This window comes from Equus quagga, chromosome 18 (genome assembly GCF_021613505.1).
Source record: "Equus quagga isolate Etosha38 chromosome 18, UCLA_HA_Equagga_1.0, whole genome shotgun sequence".
Lineage (NCBI taxonomy): Eukaryota > Metazoa > Chordata > Mammalia > Perissodactyla > Equidae > Equus > Equus quagga.
In genome coordinates this window covers 45,679,704-45,703,164 of record NC_060284.1, presented here as the reverse complement: position 1 = coordinate 45,703,164, position 23,461 = coordinate 45,679,704, and the positions used below count along the sequence as shown (strand labels likewise).

General features: G+C 46.6%; 1 protein-coding gene across 1 annotated transcript in view; it reads left to right on the top strand.

Moving 5' to 3' along the window:
• TSPAN2 (tetraspanin 2) overlaps window positions 1-23,461 on the top strand; it is a 43,232-nt gene that overhangs the window by 16,351 nt on the left and 3,420 nt on the right. Inside the window, exons 2-7 of the mRNA XM_046645901.1 lie at window positions 292-394; window positions 11,814-11,911; window positions 13,249-13,323; window positions 14,590-14,688; window positions 15,892-15,963; window positions 21,643-21,726. Of these exons, the coding sequence (XP_046501857.1) occupies window positions 292-394; window positions 11,814-11,911; window positions 13,249-13,323; window positions 14,590-14,688; window positions 15,892-15,963; window positions 21,643-21,726 (531 nt within the window). The remainder of the gene's footprint in view (window positions 1-291; window positions 395-11,813; window positions 11,912-13,248; window positions 13,324-14,589; window positions 14,689-15,891; window positions 15,964-21,642; window positions 21,727-23,461) is intronic.

Below are 23,461 nucleotides of genomic sequence, written 5' to 3'. Positions count from 1 at the left end.
CCCATAACCACAGGGCCGCCCAGCAGAATGGGAACAACCCTGGGCTTGGAATCAGGAAACCCCAGGTCTAATATCATGTCAGGTGCCTTGGGGGCTTTCAGCAGATCATTTCATCTTCCTAGAGAAACGTGAAGGGTCGGCGAGCTGATTTCTAAAGAGAGGTCCTCTTCCAGCCTCAGCATCCTGTGCCCCCAGCCCACTCCTGGGTTATGCGCACACTTTCCCCTTCTATTCGTCGTAAAAGCCGTGGGGTTTCCATTTGTTGTAAAGGCCGTGTGCTTTACCTTTCAGCTGGCAGGGTCGGCCGTGATTGCTTTTGGACTATGGTTTCGGTTCGGTGGCACCATGAAGGATTTCTCATCAGAGGACAAATCCCCAGAGTATTTCTACATGGGTGAGTGACCCCAGCTTCTGCAAGCTTTAGCTAGGGCCGCCCCAGAGGCTGAGAGCAGAACCTGCACCTGGACTTCTGCGGGAGGGAGGGACGGGGCCAAAGAGTAGAAGCAAACCCTGAGCCCTGTGGACTCCACCCGGCCCTGAGGGGCGGGTATGTGGTCAAGGCGAGAAAGAGGGCCCCACCCTACCCTGCCTGCCCCTCACATGGTGCATCCCCTGCTCTCCAAAATCTAGGAAGACTGGTGTGGGAGGACTTGTACTTCTTTCAGCCACTTCAAGAAAGGAAGCCCAGAATGTAACTACAATTCCTTTCCAAAGAATCAGAAAACCCTCCTTTGCCCCCTGAGGGAAGTAGGCATGACCACAAAGTCTGTTGTTCACTCATCCATCAGGGGTGACAGGGCCCCCTGTCAAGTCAGGGATTTATTTTTTGATTTGTATTTTAAATTGTCTATGAGAGAAACATAATCCCAAATGAACAGACATCTCAAGGTTTGGAGGTGCTAATCCCAGTCCCTCTGTGACTGCGGAGGGCAGGGCTGCCCTGGGAACAGGCCTCGGTGGGGGAGGGGCAGTAGCCCGCCTCCCACCAGCTGTAGGAAAGGGTGAGGGTGTGGGTGGGTGTGCCTTTAGTTCTGAGACAATGTGGTAAGTAGGGGCTGGGTGTTTTCCCCTGGTTTATTTCCCTCTGGTCTACTTCTAGTCCTCTTCTGTGGCCTTTGCTCATTCTCCATGTAAGGCCACTATCGGTAGAGGAGATAGCCCTATGTGACTGGCTGTTTCAAGATCCCCGCCAGCCCTGGAGTACGCTTCACTTGCTGGTGGCGACCTCTGGGCTTGAGGAGGAGCAGAGTCCTGTGCAGGTCATTTGCTCCAAATCCCAAGACAAGCAGAGTCTACTTCCCAGGAGGGACCCGGAGTCCAGCTCCACTCAGAGCCAGGCACGTCCTCAGGAAGGGCCGCCCACAGCTGTGTCACCTCCTCTTCCAAATGCCCTTCCCACACCGCTCCCTCCTGTGGGGAGAGCTGCCGTGTCAGTGAGGATGCTCTCAGAGGAAAAGCCTGCTAAAATATGGATAATGATAAGGACATTCCACATTTCACCAAATCTTAGATGCAGTCTTTTGTAAAACACCCAATTACTTTAAGCTCCACTAAGAAAAGAAAAAATTTAACTATGACATACCGTAAAATATGCATCCTAACTTCAGAAATGTTAAAATGTAAATATATATATATCTCAAAATTGATGAGATGTGGTAAAAGAAGTATGGAGATGGGGAATCTTCAGAATTAGTTCAGGGCTTGACAGAGTCATCAAGGACCCAGGTTCTTTCCATCTCTCTACTCACCATCCTCAGGACACCCTCGAACACAACCCTTCAGGGTTGCAGGATAGTTGCAGTGACTCCATCCTCATGCAACAATATCCTAAGGAGAAAAAAGGAAGTTTCACCTTATGTGACCCTTTTAGAAATGAATAAAACCTTTGTCAAAAGTCCCCCAACCACTTCCCCTTGCAGCTTGTGGGCCAGAATTGCATTGTGTTCATGCCTAAACCAATCATAGCCAAGAAGAGAATTACTATGCCAGCTCTCTGACTAACTGAGTCACTCTGGCCTGGGGAGAGGCCCAGGCTCCCCAGAGGGCCTCTGACACTTGGATAAAATTGGAGTTTGTTACAAGGAAGAAGCAGAGGAATCTGCCACTGTACTTAAAACACTGAAATGCTCTTTTCTGCCCACACGGTTTCCACGTGATACACACCCATCTATCCAAAAGCTAACACACACAGTTAGCATATTCTGCCTCGAGGAACTGCTGGCTCTGAAAACTTCAGAAGCATTGTCCCATCCTAGAGCATGCCCTGAGTGTCTCAGGGCAAACCTCAGCCTGCCTTCGTCCTGGACCGCCTCCAGGAGTCTGCGAACCCATGCCAGGTGGCGCACAGGCATAGTCAGGGGAGGGTGGGAGAAGGAATGCATCTTCCTTCATTGACTGATATTCCAGGAACTGCTTATTTCATAATGATCCCCTGTGATTTCTAACTCTATTTTAGCCTAGTCACAATTCAATGCCCACTGGATTAACCACAGCAAAGGTTTAATCCCGTTTTAATGGGAGTTTTGCTTCTCTGGACATATAGTGAGGAAATGTTCAATAATAACCAGCAGACAACAATCACAAGCATATATTAAGTGCTAATGAGTGGTACAGACAGAACCACTAAATTAGGAAGTGAGAGAGAACACTGGGGGCTGGTAAGCGGAGCCTCAAGGTGGAGGAGTGCTTGAATGGGGCCTTGGAGGAGGGTACGTTTCAGATAGACTGAGTTAGGGAGAGCCTTATGCGTGACTTCGCAAATATATGGCAAGCAGCTACCATCCTTTCCTTTGTGGGTGGCAGTTGTGGCTCATTGTTCCTGCTACTCTTTTAGGGGAGTCTTCTTAACCTAGCTCCTCCCAACATTTACAACGGATGCTCAAGGTGAACGTTATTTTCTCTCCTTATTCTGAATTCAGTAGTTACTTGATGTCCTAACACAAGGTCAGCTCCAATAAAACATTGGAGTTTTTTGCTCCTGAAATTCAGGCATGTTGACCTTCAAGGTATTAGCCTCCAGTCTATCTATTCTTCACACGCTATTGGCTTGGCACCGGAAGCCTATTTATCTCATCTTCCTCAGATGCGACTCTCAGGACTTGCTCTCAGAAGCTGCATTTGTGCCCAGAGATAGATGGGGAGGAGTCCACCCTTAGTTAGAACCAAACATGGGAAAACATCAACCAGCTCAGTTACAGTCAGACATTCTCCTTCAAGTTGTTTGACAATAACTACAGGCTAAAACCCAGCCACCTACCCACCTCACCACCAGGTTTGAGGCTGAAAGATTTAAATCTCTATAATGTCATTTCTGAGCTTGAACTGGAAATTTTCAGCAATACTAAAGAAAAACCATTTTAAAAGACCATGAAGACCTGGGTTATGTGAAAAGCATGTAAGAGAGGCTGTCTCCCTTTCAATGATAATAAACATCTGGCTATCTGAAAATCTCTCCATGCTTATTTTCTTGTTTGGATTCCATCAAATATTTGGTTTTATACAAACATAGTTATGCATTCAAACAGGGGAGCCTCTATTCTTTTCATTTTTTTTTTTTTGTAGGCTCCTCCATTTGGGAAAAAAATATAACTTATCCATAAATACATCAGCCAGCATTTACAGGCCAGGACTCTGAGGTCACATAAAGAAGTATGAGAGGGGCGGGCCCGGTGGCACAGAGGTTAAGTTCACACATTCCACTTCGGCGGCCCAGGGTTCACCAGTTCGGATCCCTAGTGTGGACATGGCATCGCTTGGCAAGCCATGCTGTAGTGGGCGTCCAACATATAAAGTAGAGGAAGACGGGCACGGATGTTAGCTCAGGGCCAGACTTCCTCAGCAAAAAGAGGAGAATTGGCAGCAGATGTTAGCTCAGGGCTAATCTTCCTGAAAAAAAAAAAAAGAAAAGAAAAGTAAGAGAACACATGTAACTTGCAATCTATTTGAAAAGACTCACAGACTTAACCGTTTAAATTATAATAGAAACTAGTGTCACTAAATGTTAACTAAGTGATCTTTGCAGTGGGTGCATCAGGGGTCATTCTAAACTGGTTGAGGCAGGAAGGATTTGAGTTAGAGAAAGACCAGACTGTAATCAATGGAGAAGAGGAAGAATGGGGCCTGCGGAGGTTGCAGGGCAAGACTGCACAAGGCATGCGTACTGGACAGTGATGAGCAAGCCCAGGCCAGGCAGAGGACTCTTATGGAGCATAAAGGGTTGGGGCATGATGGGAATCAGGATTAGGAATGTTGGGGAGGGAGGGAGGATTAGTATAGAGGACCTGAATGTCAGGGTTAGTTAATTTGGTAACCAGTAGAAGGATAATTTAGGGCTTGGGGGAGGGTCTGATTTTCACTGCATTTTAAAGAAACTATTAAGGCAGCTGTGGAATGAGAGGGGAGTCACAGGACAGAAAGGAATGTGCTAGATTATTGATATAGTTGGGCCTGAAGAAATAAGGGCATAACTCCTGGTGGTTGTAGTAGGAATTGTGAAGAAAGGAACAGAAAGACAAGAAACATTATTAAGCATTTTTAAATATTATTATTAAATATAATTGAACTCAGGGACAGAAGGAATCAAAACAAAAAAGATACTAGTGACAGAATCAAGCCTAGAAGTGATTTTCAGAGGGAAACCTGAGTTACAGAAGAAGGGACCCTGCTCAGTCAGAGAGGGGCACGTATGCAGAGCTGAAGGTAGAAGCCGGTCTCGGGACAGCTTCTGTCCGTGTCACTCCAGAAACAAAGCACTAATAGCAATTTCACAGGTGTAAATTTGAGTCCAACATAAGAAAACCTTTTTAATGATTTGATAAGTCCAAGAAGCTGAGCAGACTGCCACTGATGAAAGTGGACTCTCTCCTGCGTTGGTATTTAAGCACTAATGTGGCGAAAATCAGAATGGGGTGTTTATCAATTCAGGAGATTCCTGTGTTGAACAGGAGGTGAACCAGCTCCACACGAACATTCCTGGTCCTATTTCCTAATCTAAACTAAAGCCATATGAACTGCCCAAGAGGCAAGAAATGTGATATCTTTATGGACAGATCTGTCAGGACGTTTTAATTGAAAAATCACAGAAACCTGACTCAAACTGCCTTAAGGAAAAAAGAAATTTCTTGACTCACATAGCTGAAAGTCCAGGATTAGTACTGGTCTCAGGGATGCAAGTGATGTGGTCGGAGTCTCGTCCGTAGCCATCTCTCAGCTCTGCTTTCCTTTGGCTCCATTCTTGGGCAAGTTTCCTCTAGATGTGATAAATGGCTACCCATGGCTCTAGGTGCCATCTCCCAAGGAGCCCTGGCAACAGAAGTCCATGCTTCTTTCATTCCACCAGATCCAACCAAAGTCCCGAGCCTCACTCTCATAGGCAATCTTGGGTCCAGTGCCGGCTCCCAAACCAGTCATTGTGGCCAGCTGCGAGGGACGGGCTTGTTGGCTGAAGCCTGGCCTTTCCATCTGCGTTGGAGTGGAAGGCAGTCGGCCCTCTCAGACCACAAGGACTGAGAGTGGAGGAGGTTCATTTCTCTGAGAGAAAAGAAGAAGTGAATTCTGAGTAGGGAAAACAACAGTCCACACAGCAGGGCCTGAACCCTTCTTGCTTGTTCTTGGTGGCCTGGGGCATGGGTTTGGCTTTGCCCACCCTTAGTTCCCCTTCCTCCAGCACACCTCCCCTCTCCAAGTCAGCACTGAAGTGGCTAGTGGTGAAGATGCTGACGGTCAGTGCTTGAAGTCCAAAGAAGTAGGTTATCATAGAATCTTGGCACTAAGCAGAATAAGGAAACTGAGGACCAGAGGGTGAAGCAATGCAGGACCGGCAGGCAGCTTTGGTTTCCCAGCTCTTCACGATGGGGCCCGCAACCCGGGTCTGCCAACACCAGGCCTATGCTCGTCTGTTTCCCGTGCTGCCTCTCTGGATAGTGGCAACAAGAAAAAGTCCATGTGAAGTCAGGGACCTTTACTCCACTTCAAATATTTCTTTTTTTTTTTTTTAAAGATTTTATTTTTTTCCTTTTTCTCCCCAAAGCCCCCCCAGTACATAGTTGTATATTCTTCGTTGTGGGTCCTTCTAGTTGTGGCATGTGGGACGCTGCCTCAGCGTGGTTTGATGAGCAGTGCCATGTCCGCACCCAGGATTCGAACCAACAAAACACTGGGCTGCCTGCAGTGGAGCACGAACTTAACCACTTGGCCACGAGGCCAGCCCCTCAAATATTTCTTATAATATAAATAGAGCAATATACATGTTCATAGAAATTTATATTTCTTTCCTTGATAAATAATTTTCCAAATAGAAAAGATATCTGCTCTCTAGTGATAAAACGAGGAGAAAAATACTCCAGGATACCATTTATGGACTTGTATTGCACACTCATAGGACTTTAAAAAGGAAGCAGGCCCAGTTTTGGGAAAATCTCACTGCATGTCACAGGGTACCATTCACTGATCCGGGTGTTTTCTTTTCAGAGTAGGTTCCCGAGCAACCAGCCCATTAAACTCTTATCATCTCTTTGTTAAAGAGTGTTGGTGAATAGGCTTGGCACATTCCAGTGGCTCTGAGAGGACCTCAGGAAGACATGTGCTCCAGCCCCCTGCCCCTGGACAGATGACTGCCACACTTTGTAGCAGAAATCTTTCCATCCTTTGGAGGATGCTTTCCTTTCTGGGATCTTTGGTTCTTCCTCCTCGGTGGTGGAGAGAGGATTCCTTTCTGTGATAAAGATCTGGACATGACTTCACAGCCCGGGGACAGGGTGGAGAGGATCCAGCGTGAGGGGAGTGGAAATGAGGACAGGGAGCGACTGCTGCTGCCACCTCTTCTCAAGGACCTCTGAGTCCAGGCCAAGGCCTGGAGGCCGATCAGGGCGTGTGTGTCCACTGGTTGCTAATGTGGAGAAAGGAGAGCTTGGCAAGAGTGGAGCTGGCGTGAGAAAGGCTCGAGTAACTTGGTGCTTCCTAGACCCTCGCCACTTTCACCTTCAGTGAACTCTTGGGAGAAGCCCCCAGCGTTTTCCAAATTCCACCAGCCTGCCTTTCTGACTTCCTGTTAGTGTCTGTCTCTGGGGCTGCCTCTAGAAGGGCAGACACTACAGGGGTCTTCTTTGCAGGAGCGCTGAGTAGGGAGCCATCCCCTCAGCCTTTGGACGGCCGGACAGACGCCATGTGCCTGAGCACATGAGGTCATGTCTGTGAGCAGAGGACGTGAGCAGGTTTTCTCCGTGAAGGGGTTGCCCACACAAACAGCAGCCACATGGCCACCAGGATCCCAGGCTGACCGTAACTGTCACTCCCTGTTGAATTCTGAGTTGCGGAGCCTGGCTTTGATTGGGGCGAGATGTGATGTGTAAGGAAAGCGTTCCAGTGCTGAACGTTGAGGAGCCGGCTTGCCTTTTTCAAAAATCTGACTCACTCTGGTAATATTTTTTTACTGCTTGGTTTTCATTTGGTTTTCAGCTACCTGAGAATCATGGTGGCTGCAGAACGGAGATGTGCTTTGGCTTACATTGTTGAGACAATTTCTCCAAAGCATTTTTACAAGAAGTTAAAACAGATAATTACTTCCATATTGCAGATAACAAAACTGAGGAATAAGAGGATTTACCTAAAGCCAGAGGTGGCAGGCCTGGATTTCTGACTCCCCGCCCTGACTTTCAAAGGAAAACCTAGAAATCATCAATGATAGACCCCTCAAGCACTTTTCACAAGACAGAAGAAAAAGAACGCTTCTGCTGTTTATAAATTGCAAAATTAGCAGATTTCTAGCTAAGAGAGTCACCGTTCTTCTCAGTTCCCACTGAAAGTGCAGCATAGGGCTTTGCGTGTGCACTTTGGGGTAGCCCCCCTGGGTTCAGTTCCAGTTTTGCCCCTTACTAGCTGTGCCATCCCAGGTAAATTACCTGATTTCTCTGTCTCGGATTCCTCAGCTGTGAAATATGAATACTAGTTCCACATAGCTCGTAGAGTTGATGTGACTAGGAGATGACAACATACAGATGTGCTTAAGTACAGTACCTGTTGTGTAACGAGCCCTCTGTAAATAGTAGCTGTAGTTAATACTGTAACCAGGGCATGCTGGGGGAGGAGTCAGCCTGCGAGAGGCATGAGTATTTGGGAGAATCCAAGAGGGGAAGACAAGGGAGTGGTTCAGAGGCCACAGTCAGAAGGAGAGGACAGTTGTTAGCGTTGAGGCTTCTCAGGCGGCGGGTTCCTGAGACGATGCTGCACACAGCAGGCTGAGCCATCAGGAAGTGGCAGTTGCTGCTGTTAGTGCTGAGTGACCCGATGACTGATACATGTTAGGCTCTTAGAACAGCGTTCAATAGCTGACAGCTGTTGTTATTTAGCAAGAACCAAGTCCTAACCTTCCCCATAAACTGAGTCCCATCCAACATCCTAGATGTAAATATAATTATGTGCATCGAGAGCAAGCTGAGAGGGAGGAAGAATGGCACAGAGGCAGAGAAAAATATTCTTAGATGAAAAATGGTTATTAGCTGGGTATGTAAAACCATCTGCTGCCAAAAAGCCACTGAAATTGATGAGCATGCCATTATCCAGTCTCTACAAGGAGGAGCCATTTTGAAATGAGTTGATGCAGACAAGGCTTTTAGGTCACTGTCTCCATTCTGAGTTAACTAAATGATGCTTCTAGCCTAAAAAGAACAATCTGAAGCCTAAGAAACAAGTGATGGAATTGTCAGGGAATTGGCAGTAGCATGTCACCTAGAGATCACTGGCATCAAAAGACCCAGCTATTCATGATAAAAATGTAATTTCAAAGTGTTTTCTCTTTTTTAAATCAAGGGAAATAGGACTCAGAAAGCATGGGGGGATCTGGGAAATAGGTCATGCACTTGTCAGACAGGCTGTTGTGGGAGAGAGAGGGCTCTACAGAAACCTTCTTGGAATTAAAATGTGACTACCAGTTAATTTATTCATTCCACAACTATTTTTTGAGGGTCAGATCAGAAAAAGGATACAGTATCCTTGGAAGCCACAGGTGGCCTTATGTTGTGCAGAGTACAACCACCAGATTTGGGATTGGATTCAGCAGACCCAAGGAGTCACGTGGCCCGCATGGACACAAAGAGGGGTCTGCTGGGGTGAAGCCTCAGGTGGTGGAGCTCCCAGGGCAGTTCCAGGGTGTTTTTGCTGTGAGCTCTGGGATTCTGATAGCCTAAGAATGGAATATTGTACAAATAAGCAAATTTTCTTGAGGGGTTTGTTATTTCTGAAGGGCAAGGATTGTTGCCCCAGGCACTTAGTGATCTTGTTCGCAGTGCAGAGCAGCTCAGTCCTCGGGCCCCTTGCCTCTGTCCACTGCCCCCCAGCCTCCTTAAGAGCACCCTTTTCTCCTACATTCCGGACTCTTAGGAGCCCTTTCTCAGGGCACGCATTCTGCTCTCATCTCCTGACTTTGGGAGAACCCAGCCCTGTGGTGGCTTCTCGGATGTTGGTTGAGATGCATTCCCACCATGCATCTCTAAGCAAGGATGGGCGAAGGCAGCCAGCCAGCCCAGAACTTCAGATTTGATTTGCTGTCTCTTTATCCGCTCATCCAACCAACTGGTCAAGAATTCTGTCTTGTGCTGGGCATATTCTAGGTCGGATGAATAAAGTTTGTTTGTGGACTTAACATCTACAGAGAAAGATATATGAGAACCTGCAAAGACACAAAATGGGAAAGAGCAGACTGGGTCAGTTCACGTGGCTGGAATGGAGGATGGATAAGGATGCAAGCGGGCCCAGACCCTGGGCTGTGACTCCAAGCAGAATCTGTGTCCTGCCTCATGTAGCAGGGGAGGCAATGAACGTCGTAAGTGGGAAATCAGTAGAATAAGGTGGTCACCCCATGAGGCGTTCTGTGAGGGAATTGAATAAGCTGTTGATGTTGGCCCTGCGGCCTGTTTCAGCGGGGCGGTCAAATAGGAGTGTGGGAGGGGATTCGGGGCGCCAAGCCTGTGTGTCCTGCCTGGAGCTATCCTGCCTTTCTGACCCTACTAGTAAAACAGAAATATAACACTTGCCTTATCTAATGAGGTTGTTTTGAGGAGCCAATGAGATGATGGAAATGAAAGAGCTTTGAAAACTAAAGAAATTTTTTTAAAACAATAAGTTTTAGCAGTTTCAGCTGCTAAACAGTTTCACTGTTTCAGCAGTGGGGCCAACAATAGTGTTATTTTTAATATGGCATCATTTCTCTCATTACCACATCCATTCTCCATGAACTTATTCTTTCAGAGAAAAGGGAAAGGGAGGAAGTGTCAGAGCTGGAACAGCAGGAAATAGAGAAGTACCTGCCTCAGGCCTGTAGAGCAGCAGGGCTTCCCCGGCCCTGAAAGGCCCTGAGAACGGCTGGGCCGTGCAGGAAGCCGCGCAGCCTGGCCTGTGGCTTCGTCTGTGTCAGGGAGCAGACAGATCTGCCCACAAACCACCCTCAGTGCCCCAGAGAGGCCCCGGAGGCACCCTGCAGACCAGGCTCAGGGTTTCCCCAGAGGTGGGACGCCTGCTCCCCACCCTCTGGGTAAATGGGAGTGGTTTCCAGGTGACTCATATAAACAAAATGCAAAAAATAAAATAGAGGTGATCAGCATTATTTAAGCAAGTGCCAGGCCCATATTATGTTCTAACTTATCTCACCATTAGAAAAGGAAATAAGAAAAGGCTTGGCTTTATTTCTCTTAGATCAAGAACATTTCAGCCCTTTTCTTCCTCTGTGAGAACAACTGTGCCTGTGGCTTGACTTGGGCAGTAAGTGAAATTATCACCTGGATTCAGGCTGCTCTCGTTGCTGGCGAGGCGGGATAGGGTGACAGCGCTGAGCTGGCTGTAGAGGCAGACAGGTATTTTTATCCCAGCTCTCTGATCTTGGGCACATTGCTTAACCTTTTGGTGCCCATTTCCTCTGTCTGAAAAAGGGAGATAATAATGGTACCTGCTTCATGAAGATTAGATAAATAAATCTGTGCCAGGAGCTTAGAACAGTGCCTGGAGAAAATAAGCCCTTAATAAATGTGGCTCATGTTATATTAACAATAACATTATTTGGTGTATATTACCTTATCGCCTCCATTCATTGGCGGTTCTCTTGTAACACTTACTACCTCCTGTGTTTCCATTGTATAGGGTGTTGCCCCCTAAAGTTTATAATTCACACGAAACCTTATTGCCTTATGCTGAGTCCTCCATGCCTCTCCAAAGCCTTCCTCTCCTGTCCCACCTTCTCCCTGCTTCCCCATCTGTGCCTGGGCAGATAGATCATCAGCCCCCTTTCTCTCCCAGACACTTTGTCCTCAAGGCCTCTCACAAGAGGGAGACAGCCATTAATTCCAGAGGGCCAGGGGAGGCCAGGGGCCTCCTAGAAAGGCCTGGGTTTGTGCCCCAGTTCTGGCACTGGCTCCTGACCACCCCTGGACGCCATTTCATCAATTTCATGTGAAAGGTAGTAATACCCACTTTACAGAGGTGGCAGAAATCTGATAGCGTATGGAGAGGATGAAGCGCGTGAGCTGTGGGAACAGGACAGACGGGGTTTCCAGGCCTTGCTGGCCCTGTTAGGGAGAGCGCGTCCCTTCACCTCTGCAAGCACAGGCTTTCTTTGTTCGCTGGAGATACCAGCAGCCCCTACCTCTCAGGATCCTTGGGCAGGTTAAGTCAGGTGTATGAAGCGCGCAGCAAGCATTCAACAAGAAGTACCCGTTCTGTTATTAACACTGAATACTCTGTGCGTGGGACGCCTGGAGCCGCCCTGATGCTGGGCGGTCAGCGCCGGCTCGCGGTGGTCAGCATCTCCTTGGCCCTCTTCCCCTCAGGGCTCTATGTGCTGGTTGGAGCAGGGGCCCTGATGATGGCCGTGGGCTTCTTCGGGTGCTGCGGAGCCACGCGGGAGTCGCAGTGTGTGCTCGGATCTGTAAGTGGGGAGTGGGGGGAGGGTACTGTCCTCAAGGGAGCCGGCTGTCCGGCCTCCAGCGCCAGCTCCTCCGCCGGCTGAGACCTTGGCACGCACATCCTCTCCCTGAGTCTCGGTTTCTCCATTTCTTGCATAAGAATAATATTACCTTTGTCCCTGCCTCATAGGGAACGTGAAAAAAGTGAGGTCATTAGTGTGAAGATGTTTTGAGAGGAAGTGCCTAATAATTCTTAGGAGCAATTATGATTGTTCTTTAAAAAATAATATTTCACAGTGAGTGAAGCAGCTAAAAACTTCCTATAGGCAGGGAAGTGCTATTATCTACAAGAACAGCATTGCTGTTTGAGATCCATAACTTAACTAAACACCCTTCTTGTGGTTTATTTTAACGAGCAACCTCTGTTTAAAAAAAAGAGAGAGAAAAGAAATAATTTCAGTTAACTGCTATACATCCAGTACCAGTGTGACCTAAGAGAAAGAAGGAGAAGGAAGAAGAGGGCCAGGAAGACAGAAAGTTTTTCTATTTCTCCATGAGCAGTCAGAAACAGCAATTTTATTAGGCAGCCTCTCGTTCCTTGTTGCAATCCTTGATTGTTTACCTGCGACCGCTTTGTCTGATGGCTTCTTCTGTTACATAAACTTTCTAACTCATTTCCTCAGCCCTCCATTCTTTCTCTCTTTCCCCTGTTGCTGAGCATCTCTCTCTCTTGTCTATCACTGACCTTAGTTTGATCAGACCAGACCCAAGAGAGTGAGACAGACATCTGTCCAGAAGGCCTCCCCTCACCTCTGCTACCCCCTCCTCAGAGAAGCCCTTCCAGGCCACACGGTCTCAAGTGCCACCTTCTCCAGGCCCAGGCCCCACCAGTCTTTCTCTCCCTCCTGGTCATATTCTCTGTCTGTCTAGAAACTTTTTTGTTTATCACGTTTTCATTAAGCACATAGGAGCCAGGCACTGTTTAGGTGGTGGGATTTCTGTGTCACTATCTGAACTTATCTTACTCACTTTTTGATTGCTTTACTCATTTGTCATATCTTTCCCTTTGTAAGATGAGGGCCATGATAGGAGAGACATTGAGATCTTTTCTTATTCACCACTGTCTACCCAGCGCCTAGGACAGTGCCTGGCACAGAGTAATGATCAATAAACCATTGCTGAATGGATTGATCAGTGGATAAATGAATGAATGAACTACAAGGAGACGGGGGGCAGTGCTTCCTACTAGATCAGGTCAAGTTATTACCTTGCCTGATGGTTTTCAAATGGAACTAGAATCAGGCTAAATAAATTGAAAAGGTATTAAATTAATGAAGTTAATATTTTCTCTCCTCCATAGTTTTTCACCTGCCTACTGGTGATATTTGCTGCTGAAGTAACCACTGGAGTATTCGCTTTTATAGGCAAGGATGTAGTAAGTAAAAATTACTTACAGTTTCTTTCTATGGCGGCTAAAGTATTCTCTTTCTGGCAAAGGATATGAGACTATTGATACCCATAATGATATTATAAAACCAAATAACGCCCCCAATTATCATTTACACAGAACTTTGTAACCCAGAAGTATTGTTAAGGAACTGAGCATATGTGTGTTTGAGTGTGCATGCATATACGTGCATTTTTCTGAGGAGATAGTTCATAGCTTTCGTTAGATTTATAAAGGGGTCTATGATAAAAAAAAAAATCTCTACTTTAAGATTATCCCATTTGAAATGGGGTAGGGGTTTGACTGTAGACGTGAGAAAGAGGGATGGGAAGAACATGCATTCTCCTCTCTGGTTAGACTATCGTTTGTCCTCAGGGCTGGCCTGGGCAGAGACCACGTCGTCCTCAGAGACTGACGCTGACCTGCTGTGTGCTGCTGAAGCCAGTTTATTTCGATTTGTGCTCAAATTGTAGGTGTCCAGAATAGGTTATCAGGAGAACCCACAGAGGAAGTGGCCTTTTTAGAAGGTTAAAACACACTGAGTGAAAAGGAAAAGCAGGAAGAATGGAATCTTAAGTTTACTGCATTGCACGTAAATTCATGTATGGTCAATATTGTGTTTAAGAATTTATTATAGATTAAAAAAGTGATAAACATGTAGAAGAAGTAAAGATCACCTCCTTTGGAATTTCTCCAAAGTAGCTGGTTGTATTTGTCGGTCAGAGGGATTAGATCTTACGTCTTTTGAGGTCTCTATGAATGTGGGGTCACACACCTTTATACCAGAAAAAGCATTCCCCAAGTCTTATATGCTATTTGAATGCTGAAGCAGTTTTCCTTGGCCATGCACGCCTTTTAAACCATGTCATGATGAGACTTGAGTACTTTTCACCAGTGGGGAACCAAGAATGCACAGATCCCTACCCTGGCTGTGCATCAGAATCCCCTGGGTGAGGCCCAGGAATCTGGGGTCCCCTTGGTGCTGGTGTCCGTTCATATTTGAGAAACTCCACCCTAAGAAATCTTTCGAGTCTCTGAAAATTGTTCTTGGTTAGTCTATCCTTCCATCTTCAAAAGTGTCTTAGAAACTCCAGAATCTGTCATCTGTTCCATATGCAGAATTATCTTAAAATACAGATAACGTATGGAAGGATGTATTCTTGAAGGTAGGGAAGAAGGGGTTTTCTTGATGAAAGGAGAGCATTGGAAACCTCCCCACTCACTGGCCTCGTGGTCTTCCTGCTATTGTTTCAGGCTATACGACACGTCCAGACCATGTATGAGGAGGCGTATAACGGTTACCTTAGAGACAGGGAGAAGGGGAACGGGACTCTCATCACCTTCCACTCAACAGTGAGTAACCTTACTTCTTCCTTAACATCGCATCTTCTGAAGATTATGCGTGAGCCAGGTTCTCTCTAGTCACCTGGACTAAAAAATAGGAATAAATTCAGCAAAGCCAAGCAGCAGCACTGTATTTCAACCATCGGAGCCATGGTTTGCATTAGGTGTAGAACCCAGAAGAGAAAGAGGCCTCACACAGAGTTTGCAAGAGGAAGTCAGGATATGTGCCCCAAAGAGACAAAAGAGCACACACAAGAACACTGAGAAAGCCACCCAAATAAATATCAGGCTTCTCAAAGGGCGGCACTGTGGTGGAACAGAAACAACCGTGACCTTTCAGCCAGAAAAGCTCCTTTCTAGCTGCAGCTCTGCCGCTGAACAGCTTTGTGACCCTGAGCAAGTTCCTTGCCTCCCTGATACTCAGCTCCCTCATTTGTAAAATGAAGGGGCGCATGAGACGGACGCCCCCTTTCTCCTGGCACGTCCTGTGCGAATGTGCTGTCAGTGCAGTGCTCAGAGCTACCCACAGTTACTCAAGGAAGGCTAGGAGGAGAGGGGCCGGGCAAGATCGTCCTGTTTCTAGGCCATCGTGATGTGCAGAAGTAGCTGCAGACTCCTGGGCCAGTGTTTTCAGGTAGCCAGTTCTTGTCTGTCACAGGAGTGTCCTGGAAGGTGCCCCAAGGACATCGAGCAGCACACAGGTTGCTTTGTCTTTGAAGGGCTAGCCCCAGGGCAGGACACCTGGGTGCTGGCCAGCCTTCAAGCCCTGGTCTTTTAGCCCCTGGGGTTTGCTGTGGCCACTTCTCTCCGTCCCAGACTGTCCCCAGTTAATGAGCCCTTCCTGAAGCTCATAAAACTTTAGCTAGTGGGCCCGTTAAATTACTCTCAGGCTGCAAGAGTCTAAAGGGCCAACTCCTGTCTAAAAAACAGCAATTTATACAGACACTGTCAATTAGCATCTTGCATTGTTTGGGTTGCCTTGAGTCACTTCCTATCATAAAACTGAGACAACTGTAGAGAAGTCATTATCTTGTTTTGCTGGCATGATTATGTGACTCTTCACTCTCTTTCCAGAATGGTGGTTTGAGTTGCAGTGATGGGGCCTCGTAGCTGCTTGGTGTGTCTGCACCCCCAGTCCTTAGCAGTGGTGCTCAGACTTGTAGCTGCTGCTTCTCCCTCCTGTGTCCTAAAAGCTTTTTTCTGACTCTCTAGTTTCAGTGCTGTGGAAAAGAAAGCTCTGAACAAGTCCAGCCCACATGCCCAAAGGAGCTTCTAGGGCACAAGGTAGGTTTCTCTACCAGGGCTCCTCTCCTGCATCTAGTAGAAGATGGTTCTTGCCCTCGGGGTGGTATGATTCTAGGAGGCCTTCTCGCAGTGGCTTCTGTGCCTCAGCTTTATTCTTTGGAAAATAAGCAAAGCGATGCTGAGTCCCAGTCTCCTGCTACCCTGGGGGATGATGCTGTGCTGGGTAGTGATGCAAATGCTATGGCACTAATTAAACTCACCAGGACCAGAGGTGTGCAAAACAACCCCCCAGACTGTTGCCCCACATCTGTCCATGGGAGTCACGGCACTGATAAATGCTTCATTTATTAAGTGCAGTGTGTCAGGCACTATGCCAGCTTCTGAAAACTCTAAGGACAAATACACACGATCCCTGCTTCAGTGGCCTCACACACCAGTCAGGGGAGACGGTTCTGTACCTGGTCTGTCTAGGAACACTGGAGACACCGTGGAGTTAGGAAAGCTTCACGGAGGATGGAATCCTTGAGCTGAGTTTTGACAAAGGAAGGTCATTCCAGGCCCAGAAAGCAGCCGGAACAGAGGCATGGCCGTATGAAACTCCAGGACTGCAGGAGAACAGGGCGTCAGAGGGATGGTGAGAGACGTTTTTGGAGAGGCAGGCAAAGGCATGATTTCACACCTGGAAGCTTGGAGAAGCCCTTGCTTTTAGCAGAGGCTTAACGGAATGAGTCTTGCATTGTAGAAAGAGTACTCAGGCGGCTGGTTGTGACAGGTGGACTAGAAGGCTGAGACTAATGGTGGAAGGCCACTTAGGTGGCACTTGTGGCCACCCTGGTAAGAAAGGATGAGGGGCTACAGCAAGTCATAAACGGTGAGGAGTGGGAGGAAGTGATGATTCAGAGGTGATTTGGTGTGGAAGCAGCGGGCCCAGGCGACTTACTGGGTGTGGAGTGGGGAGTGAAAGAGAGGACGCTAAGACTTCACGCTTCTGCTTAAGCAGAGTGGGTGGGTAGGGCTGCACTCACCAAGAGAGGTCAGTATAGGGAAAGGAGCAGATCTGGGGGCAGATGAAAGCTTCAGTTCGGGTCAGCTCTGCACTTTTGGAGCCTGTGGGACTGACAGGAAATCTGAGTTGAGGACACAGGTGTAGGAATCCCAGCATACTAGTTGTAGCTGAAGCTATCGGAGTGGATGGAAGACCCAGAGCAAGTGTGTAGAATAAGGAAAGAGGTGGGCTGGACACACTGTCATGTAAGGGGTAAACTGGGGACAAGAAGCCAGAGCGAAACTGTGAAGGAGGAGGCAAGTCGGGGAGAGTCTGAAGACAGCCGCACCTGGGAGGCAAGGGAGGGGATGGTTTGTCCATAAAGTCAATGCTGGGAAGAGAACCAGGAAATGAAGGCTGGAAGTAATTTGTTGGATTTGGTGCTTAGAAGATCTTTAGTGACGTTTCCACGCAGTTTGAGTGAAGCAGTTGGGGAAAGCATAAGTACGATGTGGGAAAGGAGGGGGGCGTGTGAGAATGTGGGGGCAGTGACAGTGAGACTTCTAGGCATTCATCTGTGAAGGGATGGATGAAATTTTACTTCCAGCCCCGGTCATGAATCACCCAGTGAATGCTTATTGAGTCCTTCTGAGTTGGATGAAATGACTAAGACACAGCCAGTGCCCTCAAAGTACTCACCATCTGGCTAGGGAGACATGCAAGAGAGCCATTACACCACATGGTAGCACATGAGTAGAGGCTGCGCTAGAGGGAGCGTGGCAGACTCAGCCAGAGGCGTAGGATTTGAGGGCTCATGGGAGGCTCCCCTGACGTAATTCTTAGGATGAATTTTGAAGGATTCACAGGAGTTCAGTGAGCAAATGAGAGAGGAATGAGTATTCCAGGTAGAGGGGAAAGGGCAAAGGTGTGGAGGCAAGAAAATGTGGTTGTATCCAGGGAAGTGCCAGCAGCGGGGAGCAGCTGAAAGCCCCCACAAGTCAGAGATGAGTCCTTTGAAGAGGAGGGACCTGTTCGTGAAGGGTCTTGAATACACTTGCAAAGCCAAAAGTCTAGGCTTCGCACTCTATGCTTAGGAAACCATTGAAGGTGGAGTCTGAGGTGGGATCTGCGTTTCACTGAGCCCACTGTAGTGCAGTGGGGAGGATTCACGGTAGGTGAGTAACCTGGAGCCAAGGAGACCAGCTGGGAAGGCTGCTGTTCTCATTGTCAGCCAGGAGATGTTAACTGGTGACAAGGTGGGCCAGGTGGCAGGAATACAGAGGAGAAGCCCACTCAGAAAGTATAATCTTCAGGACCCGGTGACCAGTTAGATCTGAGAGAAGAGGTAGGGTCTACTGGGTTTCTGGCTTCACTATCTGGATAGATGATGGTATCATTTATCGAGCTGAGGAATAGAGAAGAAGGAGCAAATTTTGGAGAAAAGAAAATGAGTTAAATGTTTAACATGGTGATTTTGAGGAGCCAGTGAAACTTCCAAGGGAGACGTCCAGCAGGCAGTTAGAAAATCTGGTTTGTGGCTCAGGAAAGAGGTTTGGGCATCGGTACTTTATGGGAATCTTACAGCTGTAGATATGATTTGATCCATTAGGTTTGGAAGAAAAGAAGGTCCAGGACAGAACTCTGGGTAACAAAAACATTTAAGGATGGGCGGAGGAAGAGTTGCTAAATAAAAAAACTAGGAGAAGTAGCCAGACACACATGCAGAGAACCATGGGGGAGGAGGGAATGGTCACCAGGGCCACGTGCTGCCATTGAGGTCAGTTCGACATTTATCCACTACCTACCCTATACCAGGCACTGCAGATACAAAGATGCGTCACAAGAAGGCCCTACTCTCAAGAAACTTGCAGTCTGATGGGAGAGGTGAACCCAGAAATGGATAAAGCGCAGCAGTGGAGGTTTGCACAGTGTGCCAGGTGCTATGAAAGCGCAGAGGGGCGCTGAGGTGAGGCCAGAGGCTGGAGAGATCGGGAAGGCTGACTGGAGTAGTGATGTCTCAGCTAAATCTTCAAGCGTGAGAAGTAACCCCGCCAGCAGTGGGAGGGAGAGGTAGAGGAGTCTTGCCTGCAGAGGGAACAGCGTAAGCAATGGCTCAGAAGCAGAAAACGTGATGGTTTGTTTCTTGGAAGAAGGTCCTCAAAAATAAGTACTGAAAAGCTAACAGGACTGAGCTTTTAAAAAAGTGCCCGCTGACTTGGCACCAGGGACAGAGTGAGGACAGGGCGCGCGCTGCGTGAAACGAGACGTCAGGAGGGAAGCTGCCCTTTCAAGGAGTTAGGCTTTAGGTGAAGGAGTGGAAAAGAGAGTTCAGAAAAGACAAAATCCAAATTATTGTTAAACACATAAAAAGTGTAGGCAATTAATGGTAGTGTTAGAAAATAATAGCGAGTTAAAATCAAGAGATGCCATTGTTTCACCTATGAAACTGGCCAAGGTTTTTTTTCTTAATAATAATATGCAGTGTTGGCGAAAATGATGTGAAATGAGCATTTTCAGAGAAATTGGTACAAAATTTTTATAGGTGAGTATAACTATGCAAGAGTAGTGGGTTAAGTATGTTCATGCCCTTTGATCCAGAAAGTCCACTTCTCAAATTTATTTTATTTATTTATTTTTTTTTTGAGGAAGATTAGCTCTGAGCTAACTGCCGCCAATCCTCCTCTTTTTGCTGAGGAAGGCTAGCCCTGAGCTAACATCCGTGCCCATCTTCCTCTACTTTATATGTGGGATGCCTGTCACAGCATGGCTTGTCAAGTGGTGCCATGTCTGCACCCGGGATCCGAACCGGCGAACCCCGGGCCGCCGAAGCAGAACGTGCGCACTTAACCGCTGCGCCATGGGGCTGGCCCCTCAAATTTATTTTAAAGAAAAGAAATCAGAGATGTGGACAGAGATATTTGTGCAATGGTATTCATTACAGTGTTATTCGTAAGAACAAAATACTGGATAGGCCATTAATATGTAACAATAGAGGATTATCTAAATAAATTATGTCCTATCTTATGATGAAATGTTTTACAGCCATTGAGTCACAATTTCAAAGAATTTTTATTGAAAGGGGATATTTTTGAAGTTGTAATGTTAAGTTAAAAGAGCACACAGTTGTATATAAATAATGAACTGAGTGTGTGAGTGTGTTTGTGTTTAAGAATGCACCAACGATGTTAGTAATTATCTTTAGTGGTAGGCATACAAATCTTTCTTATTTTCTTCTTTTTAACATCAGTTTTTCAAATTTCAACAATAAGCACATATTCCTTTTACAACTAAGTAAACCAACACATGTTTTGTTAGTTTGTTTTTCACGAAAAGAAGTTGGCTGTGAAAAAAAGGACGGGATGTGGGCAGAGCTAGAGGAGGACAGAATTTGAGGGGAAATTTTTTGTTCTAGACTGAAGATCGTGAGCATGGTGTTATACAATGAGTGGAAATGTCAATAGAGGAGGAGAGGCTGAATGTGTAGGAAGGAAACAAGATAACTGACAGCACAGCCTCCTGAGGAGATGAGAGGGAGTGAGACTCAGAGCCAGTGAAGGGGTTAACGTTCAACAGAGAAGGGCACTTCTTTGGCTTTGATGAGAGAGAAAGAAGTAAGGGGCGGTGCCGCCTTGTTCGCTGTGCCTGCCCACACCCTACAGCAGTGCCTGGCACGGAATGAATGGAGCATGTAAGTTTATAGGTGAAGGAGAGGAAAGTTAGAAGAATTTCTATAAGTCGACTTTCATTTTCTCCAGTGAGTAAGGGAGCCACTATCTAGAGCAGGGGATCTCAAACTTTTACCAGAACGTACTGTAATTATTTCTTGTGGGTCTGTGTCCTTTTCTAAACCAGGAGCCCCTGAGGGCACAGGAAACCACGTCTATTATCTCCATATCCACTATGCCATTCCAGTGGCTGATGCCAGGCAGATACTCAAGAAATGTTTGTTGAAAGCATGGAGTACAATAGGAGACAGGAGAATAGGGTTTCATATAGCTTCTGCAGGCATCAGAGGGAGCTGACCAGTGGTAAGCCAGACAGCCTAGGGACAAAACTGGGTTGAGAGCATACCTCTGTCTTAAGAGGACTCCAAATAGAAGCTAGAGAAACTAATAGCAAGTGATCTCTTCTGCTCCCTGCCCAATTTTCCCCCCTGTATGACGGTTCTTTGAATCTGCCTTGCACAGGTCTCTCTGAGGCACAGATGGAAGGATAGGGATCCCCTCAGCCGAGCCACAAAGAAACTTGGCTTTTCTTTGTTTCATTTGAAGCCGTACAGGCTTTTTAGAGTTTTACTGCTTAAGCCCTAGCTTGCATAGTAAATTGGATCAAATATGTGGAAAGTCTTTTAAACTATAAATGACAATACAAAAGCAAGGGGCTGTTATTTGGGGGATATTTTACTTATTTTTATTTGCTGAAAGTAAGAGGAGGCCCTCAATTTTTAAATGCATCAGGTCCCAGAATAGCTTTCTCCAGCCAGGTTTCAGGGCTCTGAAGCAGCCATTGGCCTAAATAAGAAAATTCCACCGAAAGGAAAGGCTTGTATTTTTTCCCAAAACTACATTTTTGCTTTAAAGTTGTCAAAGTGATACTATCTAAGGGAATGGTTTAGATGTGAGCAGAAGCTGACATGGATTAACTCTCACAAGATGATCTGTAGAGAAGGGTCGGGGCAGTGATTCATACATACTATCAGTTGTTATTCCTGACTTTTTTTTCCCCCAAAACAGAATTGCATTAATGAAATTGAGACCACAATCAGTGTTAAGCTCCAGCTCATCGGAATTGTCGGTATTGGAATTGCAGGTTTCACGGTGAGAAATTTACCTTTTTTACCAGAATTTACCTTTTTTGCCCTCTAAGAAGCCTTGAACGTCTGCATCTTATTTCTCTTCAAGTGTGATATGGCAGTGTCTTAGGAGAAATTTCTCATGAAAGAGTAAGACATTTGTTGACGGGACATCTTCTGAGAACAAAGCTAATTAGATACATCAGTACTTAGTTCTCTAAAATATGATACAAGCTTCAACTTTAACCTAATTATGACCTTCAGTTTATCATTGCAATAACTTCCCATTTTGAGGCCACCAAGTTTAAACTGGACAAGTGATTGTCAATTCTAGGTCTCTTCCTACTGTTAGAGACTTGAAGTGACATATCAGGCGAATCTCTCTCACCTGTGATTTGCATAGGCAGCATAGGGTAGTGATTATAGTGCAAGCTCTGGCCTTGCACTGTCTGGATTCAAGTCCTAGCTCCACTGCTTACAAGCCCTGGGATCATGCGAAAGTGTCTTAATTTCTCTATGCCTCAATTCCCTCATCTATAAAATGAGGATTTTAATGTACCAACCTCATAAGATTGTTGTGAAGATTAAATGGAGTAATACATATAAAATATTATTAGGAATTAATTCTTATAAAGTGTCTGGAACATAGCACTCAGTAAGTGCTAGCGGTCTATATAGTCTGTGTTCCCAAACCCAGAATCCAGGCAAACGGAATAGCGTGTGTGAAAGTGTGAAGCGTAGTGCATCCAGGCACCTGCAGGTGGCTTGGTACTCCTCAAGTACAAAAGAAGAGCGGGCAAGAATTGATAGGGGCAGAGGGTACGGTAGGAGTAGCAAGAGATGACGCTGGATCAGGGGTGAGGGTCCACGTATTTGAGGTCTTTGTGTGTCTTTTTGAGAGGCTGGGCTTCATTCTTAAGATAGGGGGAGACATTGAGGGTTAGAAGGACCTGTGGTGCAGTGTGGAGATAAAGGTAGAAGGAAGCAAGATTGGAGTCAGATAGGCCAGTAAAAAGGTGATTTCCATTGTCCAGGAGTTAAGTGATAATAGCTAATGCTAATATAGTACCTACCCTCTAGCCCTCTATATAGATTAATTCATGGCCTAAGGTAAGGCGGGCACAATGGGAATTGAGAGGAAATCAGTGAATTGTCAGCTCCCAGGGGACACACAAGCATCTTTCCTCTTTTCTGTATGTAGAGCACAGAGAGGTGGGGCAGCGGGTGAAAATACTATGCTGAGGATCTTTCAAGCCAGAGACATCTCTGAGGCCCTCCCCACCTGCTCTGGGGCTATCCCAATTGCCATTCTGAGGCAGAAGATTTGAAAATTGTCTGCCTAACAGAGGTATCAAATAGACCCTCTTAATTCTATGATCTCAATGGATGAGCGTCCTAGAAGTGGTCACCCCTGCCTGACTCATGACAGTGGCAGAATGAGGCTGAAAAACTTTCTTTCTAATGGGATCCCTTGAGAGTACAACCAGGATGAAGCAGGGGTTGCATCCAACCTTACAACCACGGTCAAGGGGGATGCCCTCTGTTGGCCATCTTGAATCAGCACCTCGAGAGTTTCTTCTTTCTTTAAGTCTTTTCTTCTTAAGGTAAGAGTTGCACAGTATAATCAGTTAACCAAATGTCCATTAGGTGTCTCCCCTGCCACACACGGACACCTAGCTCTGTCATCTAGAAGCTTGGAGTCCTGCTCGTGCCTATTTCCCTTGCTTAAGTCTGCCCCTTCCCTCCGAAATAACCGATCA